The following is a 27,952-nucleotide window of genomic DNA, read 5'->3' on the forward strand; positions in this document are numbered from 1 at the left end:
CCGAGTGTGTATTCCAGCCTACCATTAACATGTAAGCACAATAACAAAACATATAACATCCTCGGAACAATGTTCACGCCTCCCCTCCCCTCCAAAAAGCGGATGAGAAACTAAAGTGTTGTCATTCCGCCGAAAAATTGAAAGTAGACTAGGCTACCAGTTTGCTCTTTTTTAATTGTGAGTCATACGGGCGACACCATGTGATCCGTAAGGGGGTTAGACCGCTGCGTGGAGATGTGTAAGTTATTTACGAGCTTCTATAAAATAGTATTAGGTTTATCTAGGCATGATGGAGGAAATAATTCAAAATGTATTAATTGTGTCTGGTCTCATTTCGAAATCTGCTCTGTTTTGGATCAGACATGATCCTGTACAGCCTTGATGTCCCCGTTTGATCGACTATGGACTAGCTCGACACCAGCTGTTTAAAACTAACTTCCTTTATGTGAGGATAAATGATGTGTTTGCTTTGTTATGACTTTCGCGGTGTTATCACACTTGTATGTGCGTAATAATCTTTGGAGTGGTTAAGGCTCAAGGCAGACATTTTACACTGGTGTGGGTTAGTAACCTTGTAGCCTACTTGTCTGGAGAGGATTCTTTCAAGGGGACACGGACGAAACCTAATAAGGTATAGCAATGTAGCTAGTCACCTCACTTAAGCTTTGTAATTTACTGAAGTTGGTAGTTATCCCCTCTTGGACTTACCTCGTATTTCGACTTAGTATTTGCGCTATTATTTTGTTAAATGATTTTTAGTAGAACCGATACAAAGTATATTTAGGGAGGAGGGTTCAACTGCATCTTGAGAGCGGTGCATGCGTTTCGATCTCCTGAAAACCCTTTCAACTTTGGCCGTAGGCTATTGTCACTGGCTGTTACTGTACACATTCGAGTCGGTTAGACAACTGTCACTGTCGGTCACATTCGAGTCGGTTAGGCTACTGTAGCCTACACAGTCAGGTGTAGGAAATGACAAAAGGGGAAACGAGGTAACTTATTTTATATCGAAATATTTTCCTCGCAACATATTCGTTTTTTTAGGTCAGGGCTATAAAGAATGTAGACTGTAATGTAGGCTCCATTGTGGCGTGCGAAGTCACTCCACACGCTTTCTAAATCTGGCGTTTCGTGCCGTATTAAAAATTAATAATGGACATCCGGCGTTGCATGGTGCCAGCTGCGCCCCAAATTTATTTTTGGGGGTGGTGTGCGGTGCGCGAGAATTTTGGGATTATTATTGTCTGTCAAATCGAGTTTTATCATATTCGCCCGGTATTTTAGAGATGTTATTACAATTTTAAACAAATTAAAACATTATTGGCGATGTGAGATGCCTTGCTTGAGCGCAGCCATCGGGTTTTGAGGGTCGTGTGTTCTCCCTCGCTCGGTCTCATGCCATGCGGGACCCTGCTGTCTGCCATAGTACCCTCCTCTCTCTCTAGACGGTTCTTTATCTTTGTTGTTGTGCAGTGATCATCCAGTGGTGCAGCCAGACCAGACCAGACCACTGAGACCAAGACGCTGCCCCAAGTTCACATGTTGTGTGTTATTATGATGGGGTTTATCGTTAGGGTGAGGTGATGAGGAAACTGATTAATTAAGGGATCATCGGATGGGCAAGCAAACAAGCGCGGATGAGAACGAAATAGGTTAGTTTGTTTCTCTTTCATTCAGGAGTAAATAAACAAGGGAAGAGAAAGAGAGGGGACGAAAGCTGGGCATCAGTTAGTCCTAAAATAAACCACCGTTTCATCAAAAGTCTTCCAGTAATATTCGTTAAGATGGGAAAAGAACATTATAAATGAAATTATTTCCCCAGACGAATAGACAGTGCGTGCGTCGGACCCAATTTTGCAAATTGGCTTTCCAGACAGTCTTACTGATCGGGCTGGCCTCCGGTCTCCTCTCGTGGCAGTGTAGGCTACTCGGTGCACGCGAGTCGATCGGTTCCACGCTGACATCACGAGCTGTCTGGACTGCTCGTCTCTCTGTCCCGACTAACAGGTGCACTTTTTTGACACTTATTAAATGCGTAAATGTCTAACCTACTTATTATTCACACGTGTTGTTTAGTCTATATAACGTGTTATGCAACCTAAGAGTGGCATGTAAACAGTATTGTGTTATTAGTAGGACTACTAATGGTAGGCTATATAGAGCTTTTGTCTGAAGTGCATAGGCTATGTGTGTGGTCCAATTATTGTAGGCCAATAGCGTATAGGCTATGTGGCTTGTTCCAATATGTCACACTGCCTTTTGACCTATATTATTCTCCAGGCCTCCGAGACATTAAATATGTGTAAAACCACACCAAGGTCGTATATGTTGTTGCTCTAGTGATATGGTGTAGCCTATATTCTGTTAAGGGTCGGCCAAGGTCGGGTGTAGACTAGTCCACCAACCACACGGATCGGGTATTTTCTGAGTGGAGACCGGACTCCGGTCTGGAGCCACATACACAATACGATATCTTGTTTACTTTGGGGAATTGTCTCATATACAGGTATATAGACTATATTAGGCCTAATACATAACCTATTAATAACTTAAAGGGGATGGCTGGGAACCTTGATAATAACTTATCAACTAATAATCAAGTCCTTAATTAGGTGAATTAGGTGAGCTAGTTCAGGGCTACAACAACATTGTAAAACGTCTGGGGTTCCAAAAGATTGGTTTGAAAACAACTGCCCTAAGCTGTTTGTGTTATTTTGTAGCATATAGCCTACTGGTCTTGTCCTATTGGGTATGCGTCTCACATGGCATCCTATTCCCTATGTAGTGCACGTCTTTTGACCAGGGCCAATAACCTTTTAATAGCTTCAAGGAGATGGGAACCTTGATAATAACCTTACCTGATCTCTATACAGTGTGATTTATTTGTAGTAGCCTACTGGGGTATCTTATTCAATATGGTCTCAAAGCCTAAACTGATCCTAAATCAGCACTCCTACTCTGAGACGCTTTATGAATACAGGCCCTGGTGTTGTCCTCATTTGTGACCTACCACCTGGATTCGGTCTTATGTAGCAACATTTGAAATGTGTTTTTTTTTTTTTTTTTTTTTACATTGGTTACAAGTAGAGACTCAGAGTTAGAAAATGGTATATCATACACTGCAGTTGAGGAACAATGGAAGTTGATAAACTTCTAACCCCACTTTTGAGAAAATGGCTCTTGAATCTTTTGGTACACCTACTGGAGAGGTCTTCTTTGTCTACACCCATTCAGCATGGTTCACATCCTCTTAAGCCTTAGCCCCACCCATCTCTTTAACGATCCACATGTGAGGCCATGTGCTAAACAGAGTGAGTAGTGTAGTAAACAACCACAGATTTCAAGACTAAAAGTGGTAAAAGTAGTAGCCTACAATAAGGAAAAACTCCCGGTAAAAATACACTTTATCTAGTCCTATATCCTATCCTAATCAGACTTTAGTGCAGGTCATGTTGTTCTTCACATTACCTTCTCTGGTAAACACGCTCTATATCAAATCAAATCTAAGTTGCACAGGATACTAAACGGTACAGTTAAATGGTTACTTGCATATTTGCATAGTAGCAATATCAAAACAGAAAGTGGCCAGATAACAAAATATTTTATAATTATTACCCAGACACACCTGCCTAAATTGATGAGTCATGTGAAAGAAATGCTATAACCACCCCCCAGCCACATCTAGCTAAGTGGATGAGTCACTATTGTCTAGACATGTACACATGTCCATGAAATACAATAGATGGCCGTAATCACCCCCAGACACACCTGGCTAACTTTTGTTTAGACATGTAGCTAGCTAGCTAAGCAATGAACCAGTATAATCCCAACTCATAATACTACCACCAATACAAACTGATTGTCATAGCTGTAGTATGAATCTGCAGGTAGCTAAAGCTAACCAACTAGGTTCAATGTTAGCTAGCTAGCTAACATTAGGCTATAACTAGCAATGAAAATGGATTTCTGATTCATCATACACATAACCTTAGCTAGCAAGCCAGCAAGCTAACGTTCGCTAGCTAGCCAATAGTACGCTTTAACTTGCAATGAAAATGACTTTCTGATTAAATTAGAAACATATAATATCTGAACATGTAGCTAGACTCTTACCCATATACATGGATGAATGCTTCACGGCAGACTGGAACCTTTTAACACCGTTTTGTTTGTAGCTACATCTTGTTTTGCCAGCATTGTGTCAAGTCACTCGGTTCACACTGACCGTGGTATGTGCAGAAAGTATCCCATCGCAACTTTTTCCAACTGATCTGTCAATAGCGCTAAATTCAGTGCATCAATTTTGTTGAGAAAAGCAGCAAAACGTTTGTAGTTCTTGATAGGTAACGTTATATCTTTCAAAAAAGCTGCAGTACAAAGGATTATCAACACATACTGAGCAGCTCACGTTATAAACAGAAGCATGCTACATGGCAGACCAATTCAAACTCATCTCCCGGCATGTCCAGCCCATCCATTATCTCAGCCAATCATGGCTAGCGGGAAGGTTCCTGACTTTTTCCGTGGATAAACCAACTAGGCTCATCATTTAACAATTTTACTCGTATTTACCAATGGAATACACGTTTGTTATTAAGGCACATGAAATGTTCCAGAAGGCATTTCTGCCAAAAAAACGCATTTTGATATTTAAAAAAAAAAAGACCTTCAAATACCTCTCCTGTGAAGTAGTGTTATGCGACATACGGCTAGCTTTCTGAAACGGGTCACATTTGACTGGGTCATTAGAGTGTCCTTCTAGTCATTTCATGTACTGCTGTTGTTTTACGGATATAGTTTTAAGTAGCCTCTCTAGAGACTGATCTATTGTCAGTTATTAGTTCCCTCTTCATGTTGAAGGTTAGGGTCTTGGGGGAAGGTAAACTGATCCTATATCTGTCCCTAAGGGGCATTGTCTACCCGGAGCCTCGTTTCAGGAATAGGATAAATTGTCCCAATGACACTGATCTAAGGTCAGTTTTAAGTTTCCCATCTCTCATCGACCTTCATTAGGGCTCTGGGGTGAAGTTTTCCCCTAGGTACCAATCTAGGATCAGCTTCCCCTCCCCCAATCCTTACTTTAACCATTAGGGGGTTACACCTGATCCTAGGTGTGTCCCTAAGGAGAAATGTCTACCTGGTTTGGGTTTTTAGTTAGATGCTGAACTGATCCTAGAGCTGTCGCTATGGGAGCCTCCGGTTGCATCCCAAATGGCACCCTATTCCCTATGGGCCCTGGTCGAATGTATAGGTAATAGGGTGCTATTTAGGACATAGTCCCAGTGTCCAGGATGGAATGTCTCAGTAAGGCTGTGCTTACGACCTGGTTGGCTGGCACCAGTGGCCTTTGGACTCGGTCTAAGTTATCAACACTCAATAAATGATTGATAGATTGTTGTTTTTATATTCAGACTACTATGGTAGGCTGTAGGCAGTTATGCATTGCAGCGTAGACATTCAATTGGACATTTTAGTCATTTAGTGTGAGCTCATATCCAGAGCAGTTTACAGTTCGGATTAGGATTAGTATTAGGCAGGAACCACACTACACTTTGTTTTTTATATCTAGGGCAGTGGTTCTCCAACCTCTCCCCGGGGAACCTCAGACGTTTCACCCTTCTGTTGTAGCCCTGAACTAGCTCCCCTGATTTACCTAGTCAAGGGTATGTTGATAAGTTGAATCAGGTATGCTAGCTCTGAAATAGATCAAATACTTGGAAGGTGCTTGGGGGTCCCTGAGGAGATCTTTTGAGATCCACTAATCTATGGTACTGTATAACATTAGTAGGCTACAGTACAGGCAGGTAGTTACCCCAGGAAGCCTAGTAGGCAGCTAGACAAAATACATGCATTGTTTTAATATCCAGGCTACTATAGCAATGGCACCCTATTCCCTATATAGTGCACTACTTTTGAACAGGGAGAGATTTCATATATGGAGAGATTTCAGTGCCAACAGAAGTTTAATTTGAATTCCATCATTTAGAATTTCTATCAGTTAATTGCATTTGAATAGAATATTTTTGAATTCATGAATTGAACACATCCCTATGGGCTTTAGCTAAGTCACAGTCTTGTGACATGCAGTAGACCCGGTTCGCACCCAGTCAATCACAAGAATAGGAGGTGGAAAAGCTATCCTTAGAAGAACCATGACAAGGCTATTCAATTATATTCTTATGGGGCCCACACGCCCTGCTAACGTATCCTGCGCGGCCTGTGATCACCACAGAAGGGAACAGAAGATGCATCCATGTCCCAGAGAGTCTTAGCTTTCAGGAATGGGGTCATAATAGCTTATAGCCCGAACCGTTCAAACTCTAGAGCGAAATGCATAGGAAGAACATGCGTTCAGCAGTAGGCAGCATAGGTACAGTGACAGTGGGCTAAATGGAGACACCACATGAAACACAGCAGCATAGGTCGAGTGACACATCGTGTCAATAGTACAGGGGTCACGGGGAGGTGGAACGGCCTCGGTGACTCTGGATTGGCTAATGGCTACATAACGTATATGATGTCAACACATCAGAATCTTCCACAGCTATAGCCTGTCTTAGTTTCCACACACACACACACACACACACACACACACACACACACACACACACACACACACACACACACACGCAGACACACTTTGTTTCCTCATTCCTGTGTGCCTTAGGTCAGCTCAGCAGCATAGCATGATGTTGTTGTTGTTCCTTAAAACTTCTTATGGCTGCGATCCCGTTAAGTGGATGATATGACAACAGCCAGTGAAAGTGCACGGCGCCAAATTCAAACAACAGAAATCTCATAATTAAAATTCCTCAAAGATACATGTATCTTATACCATTTTAAAGGTAATCTTGTTGTTAATCCCACCAAAGTGTCCGATTTCAAATAGGCTTTTCAGCGAAAACACCACAAACGATTATGTTAGGTCACCACCAACTCACAGAAAAATTCTGCCATTTTTCCAGCCAAAGAGAGGAGTCACAAAAAGCACAAATAGAGATAAAATGAATCACTAACCTTTGATGATCTTCATCAGATGACACTCATAGGACTTCATGTTACACAATACATATATGTTTTGTTCGATTAAGTTCATATTTATATCCAAAAACCTCAGTTTACATTGGCGCCATGTTCAGAAATGCCTCCAAAATATCCGGAGAAATTGCAGAGAGCCACGTCAAATAACAGAAATTCTCATTATAAACTTTGATGAAAGATACATGTTTTACATAGAATTAAAGATACACTTGTTCTTAATGCAACCGCTGTGTCAGATTTCAAAAATCTTTACGGCAAAACACAATATTCAATAATCTGAAAACAGCGTTCAGCCACAAAAGCAAGCCATACAGTTACCCGCCAAATTGTGCAGTCAACAACACTCATAAAAAGCATTATAAATCTTCACTTACCTTTGCTGATCTTCGTCGGAATGCACTCCCAGGACTCCCACTTCCACAAGAAATGTTCGTTTTGTTCGGTAATTTACATTTTTACATTTTACATTTTAGTCATTTAGCAGACGCTCTTATCCAGAGCGACTTACAGTAGAGTGCATACATTTTACATACTGAGACAAGGATATCCCTACCGGCCAAACCCTCCCTAACCCGGACGACGCTATGCCAATTGTGTGTCGCCCCACGGACCTCCCGGTTGTGGCCGGCTGCGACAGAGCCTGGGTGCGAACCCAGCCCAGCCTGGGCGCGAACCCAGAGACTCTGGTGGCGCAGCTAGCACTGCGATGCAGTGCTCTAGACCACTGCGCCACCCGGGATGTCCATCATTTATGTCCAAATAGCTATTTTTGGTAGTGTGTTTGGTTAACAAATCCAACGTCAGGAAGTGCGTTCACTAAAAGCTGATGAAATGTCAAAAAGTTCCGTAACAGTCAGTAGAAACATGTCAAATGATGTACTGAATCAATCTTTAGAATGTTTTTAACATAAATCTTGAATAACGTTCCAACCGGAGAATTACATTGACTTCAGATGAGCGATGGAACAGAGCTCCCTCTCATGTGAACGCGCATGGTCAAAGCATGGTCAGGTAATGGCAGACCTGACTAATTCCCCTCCCTTCACAGTAGAGGCATCAGACAAGGTTCTACAGACTGTTGACATCTAGTGGAAGCCGTAGGAAGTGCAAACTCATCCATATCTCGCTGGGATTTCAATAGGATCTCAGTTGAATATCGATACCGATTAATTGGCCTATTTTTATATATATATATTTGTAATAATGACAATTACAGCAATACTGAATGAACAATGAACACTTTTATTTTAACTTAATATAATACATCAAATCTATTCAGTCTCAAATAAATAATGAAACCTTTTCAATTTGGTTTAAATAATGCAAAAACACAGTGTTGGAGTAGAAAGTAAAAGTACAATATATGCCATGTAAAAAAGCTAACGTTTAAGTTCCTTGCTCAGAACATATGAAAGCTGGTGGTTCAATATTCCCAGTTCTTCAATATTCCCAGTTAAGAAGTTTTAGGTTGTAGTTATTATAGGAATTATGACACGTTGACTATTTCTCTCTATACCATTTGTATTTCATATACCTTTGACTATTGGATGTTCTAAAAGGCACTTTAGTATTGCCAGCCTAATCTCAGGAGTTGATATTCTTGAAGTCATAAACAGCGCTGTGAATCAAACATTGCTAAGAGCTGCTGGCAAACGCAGTAAAGTTTGAATGAATGCTTACGAGCCTGCTGCTGCCTACCACCGCTCAATCAAATATTAAATCATAGACTTAATTATAATATAATAAACACTAATACGGTCAAATCCGGAAACTATCGGAAACTATCATTTCGAAAACAAAACGTTTATTCATTCAGTGAAATACGGAACCGTTTCGTATTTTATCGAACGGGCGGCAACTCTAAGTCTAAATATTGCTGTTACATTGCACAACCTTCAATGTTATGTCATAATTATGTAAAATTCTGGCATATTCGCAACGAGCCAGGTGGCCCAAACTGTTGCATATACCCTGACTCTGCGTGCAATGAACGCAAGAGAAGTAACACAATTTCCCTAGTTAATATTACCTGCTAACATGAATTTATTTTAACTAAATATGCAGGTTTAAAAATATATACTTCTGTGTATTGATTTTAAGAAAGGCATTGATGTTTATGGTTAGGTACATTCGTGCAACGATTGTGCTTTTTTCATGAATGCGCTTTTGTTAAATCATCACCCGTTTGGCGAAGTAGGCTGTGATTCGATGATAAATTAACAGGCACCGCATTGATTATATGCAACGCAGGACAAGCTAGTTAACCTAGTAATATCATCAACCATGTGTAGTTAACTAGTGATTATTTTAAGATTGATTGTTTTTTATAAGATAAGTTTAATGCTAGCTAGCAACTTACCTTGGCTCCTTGCTGCACTCGCGTAACAGGTGGCCAGCCTGCCACGCATTTTCCTCATGGAATGCAATGTAATCGGGGATCCAAAAATTCTGATTACCGATTGTTATGAAAACTTGAAATCGGCCATGCCGATTAATCGGTCTACCTCTAGTGTGTGCGTGTGTGTGTCAGGGTTTCCATTAGTAAAATGTGGTGCCGGGCTTTTGACCGGACATTTGAGAAATGTACCGGGCCCATCTGCATTGTAACCTGATCAGGGTGTCTACCCACGGTGGTCAGAATGACAGAAATCACATTCAGATTATGGTAATTCATATTAACAGAACATGCAAGTCAAAGATACAACAATGTGTCATCCTTCTTACCGAATTCTGATGCACACTTTGAAGATTCTAGAATAACTGTCCACATTTACTTTTCCTCAGACAACAAGACGAGTAACAAACAGCAAATTAACTAGCCTGTCAATCTACTATCCCTCATAGTAGAAACGTTCACCTATTCTATTGGTCAACTTGACAACAAGACGAGTCACAAACAGCAAAATAACTAGCCTGTTAATCTACTATCCCTCATAGTAGAAACGTTCACCTATTCTATTGGTCAACTTGACAACAAGACAAGTCACAAACAGCAAAATAACTAGCCTGTCAATCTACTATCCCTCATAGTAGAAACGTTCACCTATTCTATTGGTCAACTTGACAACAAGACGAGTCACAAACAGCAAAATAACTAGCCTGTCAATCTACTATCCCTCATAGTAGAAACATTCACCTATTCTATTGGTCAACTTGACAACAAGACGAGTCACAAACAGCAAAATAACTATCCTGTTAATCTACTCTCCCTCATAGTAGAAACATTGAACTATTCTATTGGTCAACTTGACAACAAGACGAGTCACTAACAGCAAAATAAAAGATAAAGGGCAATATGGAAGTCTTTATAAAATAACTGCTTCTGCTTTTGTATGGTGGGATTTTGACGAGGCTACTTCAAAGCAAGGTAAGACATGCCTCATAATATGAAGTAAAACTTTCAGGTTTCAAACAATTCAGTATATGTTTTCAAAATGCATACTGCCTCCAACTCATTGCAAAGTGGTGGGTGACACGCTGAAGCCTGCCTACCGTTTCCTATGCACTGGAATGGTGGATGGGAAACGTGCTTTAATTACCAGTTGAGAAATACAAATAGTATCTCTTTTTAATTGTGGTCATTCAAACAGTTTTTAACACACAATTGTATTTAGGATAGTTGTGCAATGATTGGGCTTATAGAAGCATGTTTCACTCCAGCAGCAACAAGCTGTTTGAGGAGCTGTAGCAGCAGCTCTCGTGCTGTCGGACAGATTTTCTGCTCAAACTAGGTTCTGTATCTGTTTGCTGTGTAAAAAGCGGCAATTTAATTCCACTAAATTATGCAAATTAACCTTTAGGTGGTACTGGTACTGTATATATGACTGTTCTCTTTACATTGCATCGTATCCATCTATATTTGGAGTGCAGTGTGAGCGTTGAAAGGAGTCACCTAAGGACATGAGCTCTATGGGTGGGTCTCAATAGTCTTCACCCTGTCTCCTCTCCTTCTTCTGGTCTGATCTGAAAACACAGCATTTGTCAAAGTGAAGTAAATCAATGTAATATGTATAAAATCCAATCAGGTGTCTGCAAGATTCTAAAATGGATTAAATATAACAAATTCCTCTTCAATCTACACACAATACCCCATAATGACACAGCGAAAAACAGGTTTTTAAAATTTTTCACAAATGTATTAAAAAAAAGAAAAACAGAAATATCTTATTTAAATAAGTATTCAGACCCTTTGCTATCATATTCGAAATTGAGCTCAGGTGCATCCTGTTTCCATGAATCATTTTTGAGATGTTTCTACAACTTGATTGGAGTCCACCTGTTGTAAATTCAATTGCTTGGACAGGATTTGTAAAGGCACACACCTGTCTATATAAGGTCCCATAGTTGACAGTACATGTCAGAGGAAAAACCAAGCCATGAGGTCGAAGGAATTGTCCATAGAGCTCAGAGACAAGAATGTGTCGAGGAGCAGATCTGGGGAAGGGAACCAAAACATTTCTGCAGGATTGAAGGTCCCCAAGAACACAGTGGCCTCCCTCATTCTTAAATGGAAGAAGTTTGGAACCACCAAGACTCTTCCTAGAGCTGGCCGCCCGGCCAAACTGAGCAACCGGGGGAGAAGGGCCTTGGTCAAGGAGGTGACCAAGAACCCAATGGTCACTCTGACAGAGTTCCTCTGTGGAGATGCGAGAACCTTCCAGAAGGACAACCATCTCTCTCAATCAGGCCTTTATGGTAGAGTGGCCAGACAGAAGCCACTCCTCAGTAAAAGGAACATGACAGCATGCTTGTAGTTTGCCTAAAGGCACCTGAAGGACTCAGACCATGAGAAACAAGATTCTCTGGTCTGATGAATCCAAGATTGAACTCTTTGGCCTGAATGCCAGGCATCACGTCTGAAGGAAACCCGGCACCATCCCTACGGTGAAGCATGGTGGTGGCAACATCATGCTGTGGGGATATTTTTCAGCGACAGGGACTGGGAGACATGTCAGGATCAAGGGAAAGATGAACGGAGCACAGTACAGAGAGATTCTTGATGAAAACCTGCTCCAGAGTACTCAGGACCTCATACTGGGGCAAAGGTTCACCTTCCAACAAGACAACGAACCTAAGCACACAGCCAAGACGACGCCGGAGTGTCCTTGAAGGGCCCAGCCGGAGCAAGGACTTGATCCCGATCTAACATCTCCGGAGAGACCTGAAATTAGCTGTGCAGCGACGCTCCTCTTCTAACCTGACAGAGCTTGAGAGGATCTGCAGAGAAGAACGGGATAAACTCTCCAAATACAGGTTTGCGAAGCTTGTGGCGTCATACCCAAGAAGACTCGAGGCTGTAATCGCTGCCAAAGGTGCTTCAACAAAGTACTGAGTAAAGGGTCTGAATAGTTATAAATGTCATATTTCCGTTTATTACTTTTGATACATTTGCAAAAATGTCTAAAAACCTATTTTGCTTTGTCGTTATGGGGTATTGTGTGTAGATTGAAGAGGGAAAAAAACGATTTAATCAATTTTAGAATTAGGCTATAACGTAACAAAAATAAAGTCAAGGGGTCTGAATACTTTCCGAATGCACTGTATATCTGGGAAACTGGCCCCAAGAGCTTTGCTTATGTGTCCTTAGATGACTTCTCTCACATATCTTGTTTAGACTATTGAAACCCACCCACCCCCATGATACCTTTCTCTCCCCGTCTCCTCTCCCCCTTTAGCGGTCCCAACAGTAAGCAGCGAGCACCGTGTCATGTGAGCACCGCGTCAACCCTAAAGCCTTGACCTCTCACCCCTGACCCCGTGAGGTCACAGATGGTGACTTCCTCCTCCTTCCTCCATCCGGGTCTTCAACAACAGTCAGTGAGCAGTGTGTTGTTGGTGTGTGTGTTATGTTCCGGCTGAACGCTCCAGCGGCACCCTGACCACCTCCTAACACCACCCACCGCCTTGGGCATGCCTCAGGTACACCACGAATCTCTGTATATTCTGTGCCGTACTAAGAGTCGTTTCTTAGCGGTTTTATTTGAGTGAAGGTGATAAAATTGCTTTCCAACTTGAATATTGATATTAATTGACTGTCTACATATCTTGTCCTGTAATAATACATGTACAACAGAGATTGTGATTCTGATACTGATTACAGACAATATATTTAGACAGAAGTTCTATTCTGTTTGTAATGATGCTAGTGACAATGGTAGCTCAGCAGAGTAATGTGTGTGTGTGTGTGTGTGTCCTATAGCCGGGCATGAATGGGATGGAGCCTGCGTTTGGCGAGGCGTATGGGAGCCGTGGCTGTCTCCTCAGCCCCTACCCCCTGGCTGTCTCCCCTCTAGGGGGCAGGACCCAATATGACCAGGTAACTAACTCACTAACTGCTTGTAACTGCTTCTAAGGTCCAGGTGTCTGACACATGAACATGTGTTTATTATGTGTCTTGTCCTTGTAATCTGCTCTACTACCACACTGCCTGGACTGCATGTTATTACACTGTTACTATGTTCTATCAGTGTTAACAGACACACCTGTTGTTTATTATGGTGATGTCACCACAGAGCTGCAGTGAACAAGACTCTATTTCTATGTCTGTAACATAGATCAATGTAAAGTAACGGCACATTCTAACCATGTCAACAATGAACAATGCTCTTCTCCCTCCCTCCCCTCCTCCCCACCCCTCTCCTTACCTCCCTCCCTCCCCACCCCTCTCCTTCTCCCCACCCCTCTCCTTACCTCCCTCCCCTCCTCCCCACCCTCCCTCCCTCCCTCCCTCCCTCCCCACCCCTCTCCTTACCTCCCTCCTCCCCACCCCTCTCCTTACCTCCCTCCCTACTTACCTCAGAGCGTGCTCCTGATGCTGGGCTCTCCAGCGACGCCGCGGAAACGGCCCTTCGAGTTGCTAAGCGACCTGGTGGACGACGGGGGCTTCGGCGAGGAGCTGCACGTGGAGCGCTGGGACGTGTCGGCGCTGGATGACATCACGCGGTACACCAAGCTGGGCCTTGGGGGAGAGCTAGCGAGCACCGAGGACGCCGTGCTGATGGGCCGTTGGAGCGGGACCCGGGAGGAAGAGGAGGAGGAGGAGGAGAGGAGGAAGAGGAAGGCACAGGCCATAGCTCAGCAGCAGACATCACATGTAACCACGATGATGGTAACACATCTCCACGGAAACGGCATCACGATGACCCCCGACCCCTGTCTAGGCCACGCCCAGAGAGGCAGGGTGGTCAGAGAGGAGGTGGGACTTGATGTTACCATGGCGATGGAAAGGGTGACAGAAAAAGGAGGACAGGATGGGGGGATGAGGGTTCCTACGGTGGAGGTGTACCAGGTGGCAGAGGAGGAGGAGGTTGCCGCAGCTGTGTTGGCAGCGGCGGAAGCCGTTGCCGCAGTGACGGAGACGTCTGGGATTCCTCCGGGGGGGTCAGTGTTGGAACACAACTACTCTCTGACCCAGGGGGGGGATAGACCCTCGCCCTCCAGCCCCAGCTCTGAGACAGAGACAGAAGTAGAGGGGCAGGAAGAGGGAGAGCGGGAGGAGGAGGAGGAGGAGAGGGAAGAGCAAGAAGAGGTATTGGTGGAGGAGGAAGAGGAGGAAGAGGAGGAGGAGGAAGGGGAGGACGGAGCAGGGGATGAGACTGCGGTGGAAGCAGAACTGTCCAGCTCGTCAGAAACAGAATTTGGTGAGTTCTGGATTCTGGAGTTCTGGGGTTCTGGAGTTTATGATGTGATCTGGAATGTCTCTGAGCTTTGATATGACCTATTTAGTCATAGCTATGTCACTTTTTCTACTCTATTTTCATCTGCGTATCTTCTGTCATTCCTGCAAATTTGAAAAGTTTTGGTTGAGCCAATCTCAGCCATTTGATATCAGACAAGACAGAGTGACTGATATGTGTTCATGAAACATCACTCTGCCTTGTTTTGGTGTCTATTGTCACACTCCTATTGTTGTATGGTGTGTGTGTTTGTCTGGCAGAGTGTGTGTGTGTGTGTGTGTGTGTGTGTGTGTGTGTGTGTGTGTGTGTGTGTGTGTGTGTGTTTGTCTGGCGGAGTGTGTGTGTTTGTCTGGCGGAGTGTTTGTATGTGTTTGTCTGACGGAGTGTGTGTGTGTGTGTGTGTGTGTTTGTCTGGCGGAGTGTGTGTGTGTGTGTTTGTCTGGCGGAGGGTGTGTGTGTGTGTGTGTGTGTGTGTGTGTGTGTGTGTATTTGTCTGGCGAAGGGTGTGAGTGTGTATTTGTCTGGCGGAGGGTGTGTGTGTGTGTTTGTCTGGCGGAGGGTGTGTGTGTGTATTTGTCTGGCGGAGGGTGTGTGTGTGTGTGTGTTTGTCTGGCAGAGTGTTTGTATGTGTTTGTCTGACGGAGTGTGTGTATTTGTCTGGCGGAATGTGTATGTGTTTGTCTGGCAAATCAAATCAAATGTTATTTGTCACATACACATGGTTAGAGGATGTTAATGTGTAGCGAAATGCTTGTGCTTCTAGTTCCGACAATGCAGTAATCAATGCAGTAATCAATGCAGTAATCTAACCTAACAATTTCACAACAATTACCTTATACACACAAGTGTAGAGGAATGAATAAGAATATGTACATAAAAATATATGAATGAGTGATGGTATAGAACGGCATAGGCAAGATGCAGTGGATGGTATAGAGTACAGTATATACATATGAGATGAGCAATGTAGGGTATGTAAACATTATATAAAGTGGCATTGTTTAAAGTGACTAGTGATACCTTTTATTACATCCAATTCTTTATTATTAAAGTGGCAGGAGTTGAGTCAGTATGTTGGCAGCAGCCACTCAATGTTAGTGGTGGCTGTTTAACAGTCTGATGGCCTTGAGATAGAAGCAGTTTTTCAGTCTCTCGGTCCCTGCTTTGATGCACCTGTACTGACCTTGCTTTCTGGATGATAGCGGGGTGAACAGGCAGTGGCTTGGGTGGTTGTTGTCCTTGATGATCTTTTTGGCCTTCCTGTGACATCGGGTGGTGTAGGTTTCCTGGAGGGCAGGTAGTTTGCCCCCGGTGATACGTTGTGCAGACCTCACTACCCTCTGGAGTGCCTTACGGTTGTGGGCGGAGCAGTTGCCGTACCAGGCGGTGATACAGCCCGACAGGATGCTCTCGATTGTGCATCTGTAAAAGTTTGTGAGTGTTTTTGATGACAAGCCAAATTTCTTCAGCCTCCTGAGGTTGAAGAGGCGCTGCTGTGCCTTCTTCACCACGCTGTCTGTGTGGTTGGACCATTTCAGTTTGTCCGTGATATGTACGTCGAGGAACTTAAAACTTTCTACCCTCTCCACTATTGTCCCGTCAATGTGGATAGGGGGGTGTTCCCTCTGGTGTTTCCTGAAGTCCACGATCATCTCCTTTGTTTTGTTGACGTTGTGTGTGAGGTTATTTTCCTGACACCACACTCCGAGGGCCCTCACCTCCTCCCTGTAGGCCGTCTCGTCGTTGGTAATCAAGCCTACCACTGTAGTGTCGTCTGCAAACTTGATGATTGAGTTGGAGGCGTGCATGGCCACGGAGTCATGGGTGAACAGGGAGTACAGGAGAGGGCTGAGCTCCAGTGTTGAGGATCCGCGGGGGGGAGATGTTGTTACCTACCCTCACCACCTGGTGGCGGCCCGTCAGGAAGTCCAGGACCCAGTTGCACAGGGCGGGGTCTAGAGGCCGACCGATTGTGATTTTTCAACACCGATACCGATTATTGGAGGACCAAAAAAAGCCGATACCGATTAATCGGCCGATTTTTATTTTATTTATTTATTTGTAATAATGACAAGTACAACAATACTGAATGAACACTTATTTTAACTTAATATAATACATCAATAAAATCAATGTAGCCTCAAATAAATAATGAAACATGTTCAATTTGGTTTAAATAATGCAAAAACAAAGTGTTGGAAAAGAAAGTAAAAGTGCAATATGTGCCATGTAAGAAAGCTAACGTTTAAGTTCCTTGCTCAGAACATGAGAATATATGAAAGCTGGTGGTTCCTTTTAACATGAGTCTTCAATATTCCCAGGTAAGAAGTTTTAGGTTGTAGTTATTATAGGAATTATAGTACTATTTCTCTCTATACCATTTGTATTTCATTAACCTTTGACTATTGGATGTTCTTATAGGCACTTTAGTATTGCTAGTGTAACAGTATAGCTTCCGTCCCTCTCCTCGCCCCTACCTGGGCTCGAACCAGGAACACATCGACAACAGCCACCCTCGAAGCATCGTTACCCATCGCTCCACAAAAGCCGCGGCCCTTGCAGAGCAAGGGGAACAACTACTCCAAGTCTCAGAGCGAGTGACGTCACCGATTGAAACGCTATTAGCGCGCACCCCGCTAACGAGCTAGCCATTTCACATCGGTTACACAGGCCTAATCTCGGGAGTTGATAGGCTGTTTGAATGAATGCGTACGAGCCTGCTGCTGCCTACCATCGCTCAGTCAGACTGCTCTATCAAATATCAAATCATAGACCTAATTATAACATAATAACACACAGAAATACGAGCCTTTGGTCATTAATATGGTCAAATCCGGAAACTATAATTTCGAAAACAAAACGTTTATTCTTTCAGTGAAATACGGAACCATTCCGTATTTTATCTAACGAGTGGCATCCCTAAGTCTAAATATTGCTGTTACATTGTACAACCTTCAATGTTATGTCATAATTATGTACAATTCTGGCAAATTAATTATGGTCTTTGTTAGGAATAAATGGACTTCACACAGTTCGCAACGAGCCAGGCGGCCCAAACTGCTGCATATACCCTGACAACGCAAGAGAAGTGACACAATTTCCCTAATTATAAGAAATTCATGTTAGCAGGCAATATTAACTAAATATGCAGGTTTAAAAATATATGCTTGTGTATTGATTTTAAAGAAAGGCATTGATGTTTATGGTTAGGTACATTGGTGCAACGACAGTGCTAAATCATCACCCGTTTGGCGAAGTAGGCTGTGATTCGATGAGAAATTAACAGGCACCGCATCGCTTATATGCAACGCAGGACACGCTAGATAAACTAGTAATATCATCAACCATGTGTAGTTAACTAGTGATAATGTGAAGATTGATTGTTTTTTATAAGTTTAATGCTAGCTAGCAACTTACCTTGGCTTCTTGCTGCCCTCGCGTAACAGGTAGTCAGCCTGCCACGCAGGCTCCTCGTGGAGTGCAATGTAAGGCTGGACTAGTAACCGGAAGGTTGCAAAAACGAATCCCCGAGCTGATAAGGTAAAAATCTGTCGTTCTGCCCCTGAACAAGGCAGTTAACCCACCGTTCCTAGGCCGTCATTGAAAATAAGAATGTGTTCTTAACTGACTTGCCTAGTTAAATAAAGGTGTAAAAAAATATATTTAAAAATTCAGATTGTTATGAAAACTTGTAATCGGCCCTAATTAATCGGTCGACCTCTAGTCGTGACCCAGGGTCTCGAGCTTGATGACGAGTTTGGAGGGTACTATGGTGTTAAATGGGGAGCTGTAGTCGATGAACAGCATTCTCACATAGGTATTCCTCTTGTCCAGATGGGTTAGGGCAGTGTGCAGTGTGATTGTGATTGCGTCGTCTGTGGACCTATTGGGGCGGTAAGCAAATTGGAGTGGGTCTAGGGTGTCAGGTAGGGTGGAGGTGATATGGTCCTTGACTAGTCTCTCAGAGTGTGTGTGTGTGTGTGTGTGTGTGTGTGTGTGTGTGTGTGTGTGTGTGTGTGTGTGTGTGTGTGTGTGTGTGTGTGTGTGTGTGTGTGTGTGTGTGTGTGTGTGTGTGTGTGTGTGGCGGAGTATGTGTGTGTGTGTCTGGCTCACAGGAGGTTGGTGGCACCTTAATTGGGGAGGACAGACTGATGGTAAAGGCTGGAGCAGAATCAGTGGAATAGTATCCCGTAGATCAAACATGGTTTCCAGGTGTTTGATAACATTCCATTTGCTCCGTTCCAGACATTATTATGAGCCGTCCTCCCCAGCAGCCTCCACTGGTCTGGCTGTGTATGTGAGAGCGAGAGTGAGCGGTGTGTGTGCGTGCTCTGTGGTGTGTGTGTGTGTGTGTGTGTGTGTGTGTGTGTGTGTGTGTGTGTGTGTGTGTGTGTGTGTGTGTGTGTGTGTGTGTGTGTGTGTGTGTGTGTGTGTGTGTGTGTCTGGCTGTGTTATTCCCTCTATAAGTCAAGGTGGTTGAGACAGACTGGATGGCCCAGACTCTGTCTGAGTCAGACAGCCTCTAGTTGAAAGCCAGGGTGTGAAGCCCAGTTTACAGGGAACAGGGACATGAGAGCTGACTGGAGGAATGTTGAGATCACTGGAGTGGATTGGGAAAGAACCTGCTGCATATGAGGATCTTCTTATTTGTTTGTGTGATTTTTTATATAGAGGAGCATTTAGTTGTGTGCGCGTATATGTTAACATATTTTTCTATTCGGGGGGGCTGTGTGTCTGTGTGTCTGTCTGTATCATCTCTGACGTCCCTGTCCCTCCAGAGGTGGAACCAGAGCGGGGGTGTGGTCCAGGGGAACGGCCCCAGAAGAGAAGGTGTTTCTGGGAGTACCGCCACGCTCACACACGGGACTCTGGGAGACAGAAGAAGACTGGAGGGGAGGTCCGATGGTCTCTCTCCTGGAGCTCTAGCACCCTACCTAGTACCCTATACCGCAGAGAGGGTAAGCACACTAGCACCCTACCTAGTACCCTATACCGCAGAGAGGGTAAGCACACTAGCACCCTACCTAGTACCCTATACCGCAGAGAGGGTAAGCACACTAGCACCCTACCTAGTACCCTATACCGCAGAGAGGGTAAGCACACTAGAACTACCTAGCACACATCTTGTAAACTACCTAGTACACTATCTAGAGTGGGTAGGTACCCTACCTCGTCACTTCTTCTTCCTCTGTGGTCGTTATAATGAACTTATTCTGAGTGCTTAGTGCTCCACAGCTGGTTTGTAACTCATCCCTCTCTCCTCAGGAAAGAAGGGAAGGCGTAAAGCGAGGAAGACGGACGCCAGCGACCTGACCCCTAACCCCGTGAAGCTCACAAACATCGGCGAACAGCTGCAGAAACTCAACGCCACCATAGATGGGATGGGTCCTGTTAACGACCTGCCTGTTGTGGCCAGGGCACGCTCCCGCAAAGAGAAGAACAAACTAGCTTCCAGGTACAGAGGGAGGAAGAGAAGTTTATTTGTTGTTAGGCCCACAGAACAGCTCCATCTCTATCTTTCTGTCTATCTGATGGAGTGTGTCCTGACAGTACTTGTGTGTTCACAGGGCCTGTCGGTTGAAGAAGAAAGCGCAACACGAAGCCAACAAGATCAAGCTGTGGGGACTCAACCAGGAGTACGGTTAGTACCAACATGGCAACCCTAACCCTGCTCTCCCTTTCCTTCCTCTACCAAACCTGGCAACCCTAACCCTCCTCTCCCTTTCCTTCCTCTACCAAACCTGGCAACCCTAACCCTCCTCTCCCTTTCCTTCCTCTACCAAACCTGGCAACCAAGGCCTCCTTTCCCTTTCCTTCCCCTATCGAAACCTTGTCACTGACTACTACCAATGTGCTATCGTGAGAATGATTATTGAGAGATCTCTTAATAACTAAGTACATTCCAAAGGGTAGGTTTAGGTTTAACAGAGCAAATGAAATGAAATGTATCATCAATGAGATGATTAAGGCCTATACAGCATTTGCAAAGTCATCAACAGCTATTGTTTCAATTCAACCTAGGGTTCAACTAAAAATAGACAATTCAAGCTTTGTTTGATTTCACATTTTATCTTCAAGTTAATCATTAATATGTTGGATTCGCGTCTCCATCTCAACCAAAAATCTAAGTTAAAGAATGCACTTTACATCAAGTTTGATTTGATTTATCCCTATTCTTTAACTTTGATTCTTGGTTGAGATTGAGACGTAAATCCAACACATAAATGGTTAATTTGTAGACAAACTGGAATTAAAGCCAGAAAATCTACATTTCAATATCACTTTTACAACAACCTTCTAACTTATCGACAAGTTAACAAATATTATGTTGGATTCACATGTCCAACTAATCCCAAAATAAAGGTGTTTTTAAGCCAGTGGCTCAGATGAAACTATCCAAGCATTCGATATCCTTCCAATGCTGATATTTGGCTGCGTTATTACAATTCAATACTAGTTCTGTAAGACAGTAAACAGCCTAAAGTTAAGGCTGTCTGACAAACGAATGTAACAGTATTTATTCAGCCTTAAAAGGAGTAACACACCCATGGCCACATGTTGAGGCCTACAGTAACTATACATGTCTTCTTATGGCATCATAGAAAGCGTGCAGGTCTGTGGAGATGTTCACAGTTGCTATAATAATCTGAACAGAATCTCAAACAGTGTTGGTCACTTGCACCATGTACTTTAATGTCATCTCAACTGTAATCCAGGTCATTTGGTTGTGCTGTTAGCTGAGGCACAGTGATGACACGTTCATATCTGCCATCGTGTTCCCATTTGAACTTTGTTGTGCGTTTAAATGGTTGAAAGTGCAGTGAAACACATTTAGATGACATCTGAACCAGAAATCAGACGTTGTTTTTCCATTGGAACTTGGCTTCCAGGCGGATGAAAGCATAGTGACAACACTGGGATTTCCACTACTTCTGTCTGTCTTTTTGAGTGGGAAAATAAAGGCTGAAATCTGATTGAACAACATCTCAACCAGGGGTGAAAGTAGAATCCATTTCTTCCCAGTACGGGACCTCCTACGTGTGCAAGCGCTCGTAAAACAATCACTTCAAAGGTCTCCTTTACCAGGCTACCCGCAACATATTACCACCCGCAACATATTAGCAGCCTCCCAGCAGTGGTGAATGGAAAGAGACGTCTGTTACACAAAACACCAAAAAATGACATTTGCCAGAATGAATGTGTCCACTGCTGTCCGCGGGCGTTTCGGCCACTCATCTCTGCCTTGGCAAAATGTCAGTGTTCTCGTCGACCCACATCGCATTTTGGAGCGTAGGCCATACCACCCGTTTTCAGGTCCATTTGTTAATGTTTCATGCATCTGACATGCAGTAATGATAAATAACGGTGTAATATCCTACCGTTTTCTAGACATTTAGTTTTCATTCTGCTGACTCATGTTTTACCGATATGGAGCACCCCGCTATTTGTTTTGCCGGGATGCCGTACTGCCTTACTTTCACCCCTAGTCTCAACCACATATTACCCACATTTCCATGTTGAAATGACGTGGTGTGCCCATTGGGAAGCTACAGATGTAGGATCTTAATTTTGAGTTTGCTACAGTGGGAAAATAATCCTGCAACAACTTTGAATTATTATAAGGGGGTTGATACATTTTACATTAGGGCAAAATAAGTCTGACATTTTAAAGTGGAATTTACTAACTTTAGAGGCCTTTTTAAACCTTGAATACACTACAAGTTTTCATTTCCTGCTGTGCATGAAAATTCTCAGCAACAAAAGACTGATCAAATGAAGATCCTACATCTGTATTGTACATCCGCATAATGGTTTCTATGGTACAGCACAGTAGGGGAAATGGAACAAAGACGATCTTCCCCTCTGCTCCTCTCCTCTGTAAAACAACACGCTCTTCCCCTCTGCTCCTCTCCTCTGTAAAACAACACGCTCTTCCCCTCTGCTCCTCTCCTCTGTAAAACAACACGCTCTTCCCCTCTGCTCCTCTCCTCTGTAAAACAACACGCTCTTCCCCTCTGCTCCTCTGTAAAACAACACGCTCTTCCCCTCTGCTCCTCTGTAAAACAACACGCTCTTCCCCTCTGCTCCTCTGTAAAACAACACGCTCTTCCCCTCTGCTCCTCTCCTCTGTAAAACAACACGCTCTTCCCCTCTGCTCCTCTCCTCTGTAAAACAACACGATCTTCCCCTCTGCTCCTCTCCTCTGTAAAACAACACGCTCTTCCCCTCTGCTCCTCTCCTCTGTAAAACAACACGCTCTTCCCCTCTGCTCCTCTCCTCTGTAAAACAACACGCTCTTCCCCTCTGCTCCTCTGTAAAACAACACGCTCTTCCCCTCTGCTCCTCTCCTCTGTAAAACAACACGCTCTTCCCCTCTGCTCCTCTCTTCTGTAAAACAACACGCTCTTCCCCTCTGCTCCTCTGTAAAACAACACGCTCTTCCCCTCTGCTCCTCTCCTCTGTAAAACAACACGATCTTCCCCTCTGCTCCTCTCCTCTGTAAAACAACACGCTCTTCCCCTCTGCTCCTCTCCTCTGTAAAACAACACGCTCTTCCCCTCTGCTCCTCTCCTCTGTAAAACAACACGCTCTTCCCCTCTGCTCCTCTCCTCTGTAAAACAACACGCTCTTCCCCTCTGCTCCTCTCCTCTGTAAAACAACACACTCTGTGTATCAGGTAGAACGTCACATTGAAGTGACTGATGGCAACACAACGCCTATAGTGGAGCTGAAGTGTAACCCTCCCTCTTTCCCTAGTTGGACCTAACCCTCCTTTCCCTCTCCAGATAAAACTAGCAACCCTACCCTCCCCCAATCCAAACCTGCAACCCTCTTCTCCCCTTTCCTCTGCCCAAACCTGGCAACTTCCCCACCTCCCTCCCCTACCCAGTCCCATCCAAACCTGACAACCTCCCTCTGCTCTCCATCCTCTCCCCCAGTCAAATCTCCCACTCCTCTTCCCCAGTCAAATCTCCCCCTCCGCTTCCCCAGTCAAACCTGGCAACCCCGGGTTAACCTGTTGGAATCTTCCCAACAGCCCTTTTGTTGCAGGAATTCCAAACATTCCAGAAGGCGGGCCAACATTCCGCTGCCTGAACGGGCGGGGGCTTGTGATTGGGCCTTAGTGACGGATGGAGGGAAGGAAGGGGACTAACAGAGGTCTAGGAGCTGGAGGCTAGGCAGGAGTTTCACCTCATTTGCTCCCTCTCTTCATTTCCTCCCTCTCTCCCTTGCTCTCTCTCTCACCCCCACCACCCCATAAACACACACACTCCCCTCGCTCTTCCTCCCTTTCTCTCATTTTATATGTGTATACAAGCCTCATGTTTCCATGTGTATAAGCAGTGGACTGGGGAGTTCACTTCAAAATGACTGGAGCTGGGACACCTGCCAACTCTGGACAGCCTGACCTCCATTACTCTACAAAGTTGTGTGTGTGTGTGTGTGTGTGTGTGTGTGTGTGTGTGTGTGTGTGTGTGTGTGTGTGTGTGTGTGTGTGTGTGTGTGTGTGTGTGTGTGTGTGTGTGTGTGTGTGTGTGTGTGTGTTTAGCGTCTCCCAGAGAGCCTGTCCTTTGGAGGCAATAGAAGGAAATCTGGAGCGAAGGATGAAGGATGTGTGTGAATAGAAAGAGAGGAGGGGAGGGGTGGGCTGTGTCCCCGACAGGGAGATTATTATCTATATTAAGGAGACAGAGAGCATTATGGGAACTGTAGTACATCATGCTACATTATCCATCTTCTGCCTGCCAACTGAAGCCCATTCAAATAGAGCACATTGATTTCATTATACTATGAACTGAACAGTATACTGCTACTTCAACAGATGTTGATGTTGTTTATCCCCTGTGTGTGTGTGTGTGTGTGTGTGTGTGTGTGTGTGTGTGTGTGTGTGTGTGTGTGTGTGTGTGTGTGTGTGTGTGTGTGTGTGTGTGTGTGTGTGTGTGTGTGTGTGTGTGTGTGTGTGTGTGTGTGTAGAGAACCTTTTGGGGGCGTTGCTGAGGATCAAGGAGGTGATTGGTCAGCGGGTGGAGCGCAGCGGAGAGGAGGTGGACAAAGATGAACGAGGGATGACCCAGAGACTGGAGGACATACTGAAAGAGTCCAGCGGTGAGAGGGAGGGAGAGAGGGGGAGAGGGAGGGGGGAGGGAGGGAGAGAGGGGGAGGGAGAAAGGGGGAGCGGGCGGGAGAGAGGGAGGGGGAGCGGGGGGGGGGAGAGAGGGGGGGAGGGAGGGAGGGGGAGCGGGCGGGAGAGAGGAGATTTTCTGGAAATTATATTTAACATTTTTAAATGTTTTATTGTTGGACATAAAAGACTGTAAATACACCAGCCAATCAGCTCCAAGTGTTTTTGTTTTTGGAAATCTGTTCCATGGTATTCCCAACCATAATAGAGAGGTATATGTGAAATGTAAGCCAGGCTTGTGAGATGATTATGTTTTAGATAAATATTATACACTACCGGTCAAAAGTTTCAGAACACCTACTCATTCCAGGGTTTTTCTTTATGTGTACTATTTTCTACATTGCAGAATAACAGTGAAGACATCAGACTATGAAATAACACATATGGAATCGTGTAGTAACCAAAAAAAGTGTTAAACAAATCAAAATATATTTAACATTCTTCAAATAGCCACCCTTTGCCTTGATGACAGCTTTGCACACTCTTAGCATTCTCTCAACCAGCTTCACCTGGAATGCTTTTCCAACAGTCTTGAAGGAGTTCCCACATACGCTGAGCACTTGTTGGCTGCTTTTCCTTCACTCTGCCTTCCGACTCATCCCAAACCACCTCAATTTGGTTTAGGTCGAGGGATTGTGGAGGCCGGGGTTGTCACTCTCCTTCTTGGTAAAATAGCCCTTACACAGCCTGGAGGTGTTTTGGGTCATTGTCTTGTTGAAAAACAAATGATAGTCCCTCTAAACCCAAACCAGATGGGATGGCGTATCTCTACAGAATGCTGTGGTAGCCATGCTGGTTAAGTGTGCCTTGAATTCTAAATAAATCAGACAGTGTCACCAGCAAAGCATCCCCACACCATAGCACCTTCTCCTCCATGCTTTACGGTGGGAAATACACATGCAGAGATCATCCGTTCACCCACACTGCATCTCACAAAGACACTGCGGTTGGAACCAAAAATCTCCAATTTGGACTCCACACCAAAGGACAGATTTCCACCGGTCTAATGTCCATTGCTTGTGTTTTTTGGCCCAAGCAAGTCTCTTCTTATTATTGGTGTCCTTTAGTAGTGGTTTCATTGCAGCAATTCTACCACGAAGGCCTTCTCCCCTGAACAGTTGATGTTGAGTTGTGTCTGTTACTTGAACTTTGTGAATCATTTATCTGGGCTGCAATTTCTGAGGCTGGTAACTCTAATGAACTTGTCCTCTGCAGCAGAGGTAACTCTGGGTCTTCCTTTCCTGTGGTAGTCCTCATGAGAGCCAGTGTCATCTTAGCACATGATGGTTTTTGCGACTGCACTTGAAGAAACTTTCAAAGTTCTTGACATTTTCCAGATTCACTGACCTTCATGTCTTAAAGTAATGATGGACTGTCATTTCTCTTTACTTAGTTGAGCTGTTCTTGCCATAATATGGACTTGGACTTTTACCAAATAGGGCTATCTTCTGTATACCACCCTACCTTGTCACAACACAACTGATTGGCTCAAATGCATTAAGAAGGAATGAAATTCCACAAATTAACTTTTAAGAAGGTAACCTGTTATTTGAAATGCATTCCTGGTGACTACCTCATGAAGCTGGTTGAGAGAATGTCAATAGTGTGCAAAGCTGTCATCAAGGCAAAGCAGGCTATTTAAAGAATTTCAAATATATTTTGATTTGTTTAACACTTTTTTTGGTTACTACATGATTCCATATGTGTTATTTCATAGTGTTGATGTCTTTACTATTATTCTACAATGTAGAAAATAAAGACAAACCCTTGAATGAGTAGGTGCTAAAAAACGTTTGACAATAATGTATATGTTTGGGCTTCTTGTGGCCAATTTCCAGTCTACTAATTATTTGTAATTATGTTCCGGCCCCCTGACCATCCGCCCCAAGAAATATCAGCCTGTGGCTGAATCTAGTTGATGATCCCTGTACTAAAGGATCCAGCGGTGAGAGATGGAGGGAGGGGACGGAGGGAAAGGAAGGGAGGGAGGAAGATGGAGGGAGGGGAGAGAGGAAGATGGAGGGAGGGGAGAGAGGAAGATGGAGGGAGGGGACGGAGGGAAAGGGGAAGATGGAGGGAGGGGACGGAGGGAAAGAAAGGGAGAGAGGAAGACACCGACCCAGATTAGAAGCATAAAGACACAGAGAGTTCAACAGGGGGAAAAGACATCTCTCTCCATCTCTTTTCTTCTTCTGTATCTACAGAATCTCTATTCTAACCTCAACATCTGTGTGTTCTCAGGTCCTCTAGTGGCTGGACGGACCAAAGAGTTTGTCCAGAGGATCCTGGAGGTGAGTGGAGGGGGGCTGACCAAGACTGGGGCCAAGGGCAAAGACACACAGACCCCCTCTGGACCGGGAGAGGAGACAGCTGTCTAATGTACCCCCCATCACCCATGACCCCCCCTGGACCGGGAGAGGGGACAGCTGCCTAATGTACCCCCCATCACCCATGACCCCCTCTGGACCAGGAAAGGAGACAGCTGCCTAATGTACCCCACATCACCCCTGACCCCCCCCGGACCAGGAGAGGAGACAGCTGCCTAATGGACTGGCCAACACCACCAGCTCTCCTCCGACACAGCCACCCACTCCTACCGTCCCCCACTACACTCTGTCACCTCGAGAATAGGTGGATGGAGAAAGGGATGGAGAAAGAGAGGGAGGAGCAGATGGAGGAGGTGGGGGTTACAGGTCAACAGAGACTGAGGTTTGAGTTCAACCCTCCCCTCTGTTTCAGCTCTGTTTCCTTCTGTCTCTTCAGTAGCGCTCTGTAACACACTCTTCTTACCTTCAGCTAATTACCAACACAGGCTAGCTGCTGACGGTGTGTGTGAGTCAGCTGATCTGTGGCTGTGTGTGTGTGTGTGTAGTATGAATGTGTGTGGTTGGTTTAATCTTTCCCTTCTTCAGTAAACTGTATTGGTATCCCATTGTGCCTATATGAATAGACATTGCACTGTTTGTAGATGATAGAGAAGTTGGCAGGGGGTTGGCATGAGGGTAGGGTAGGAAGAGAAGTGGGAGGGACGGGGGGGAGGGTCATGTTCAGT

At 44.4% G+C, this 27,952-nt stretch overlaps 1 protein-coding gene across 5 annotated transcripts; it reads left to right on the forward strand.

Annotated features, from left to right (window-relative positions):
- Nucleotides 1-112: 112 nt before the first annotated feature.
- Nucleotides 113-27,832, forward strand: LOC120032505 (CREB3 regulatory factor-like). 5 transcript variants are annotated; one of them, XM_038978620.1, is made up of 9 exons: nt 113-238; nt 12,717-12,960; nt 13,241-13,357; nt 13,841-14,681; nt 19,496-19,675; nt 19,983-20,172; nt 20,285-20,358; nt 24,693-24,824; nt 27,142-27,832. In XM_038978620.1, the coding sequence occupies exons 2-9, from the start codon at nt 12,952-12,954 to the stop codon at nt 27,276-27,278; spliced, it is 1,680 nt and encodes a 559-aa protein (XP_038834548.1). In that variant the 5' UTR covers nt 113-238; nt 12,717-12,951; the 3' UTR covers nt 27,279-27,832. The 5 variants fall into 5 exon arrangements, with proteins under 5 accessions (XP_038834548.1, XP_038834546.1, XP_038834549.1 ...); XM_038978618.1 differs by lacking the exon at nt 113-238 and adding an exon at nt 437-631; XM_038978621.1 differs by lacking the exon at nt 113-238 and adding an exon at nt 737-992.
- The last annotated feature ends 120 nt before the right edge of the window (nt 27,833-27,952 follow it).

Source organism: Salvelinus namaycush, chromosome 39 (genome assembly GCF_016432855.1).
Source record: "Salvelinus namaycush isolate Seneca chromosome 39, SaNama_1.0, whole genome shotgun sequence".
Taxonomy (NCBI): Eukaryota; Metazoa; Chordata; class Actinopteri; order Salmoniformes; family Salmonidae; genus Salvelinus; species Salvelinus namaycush.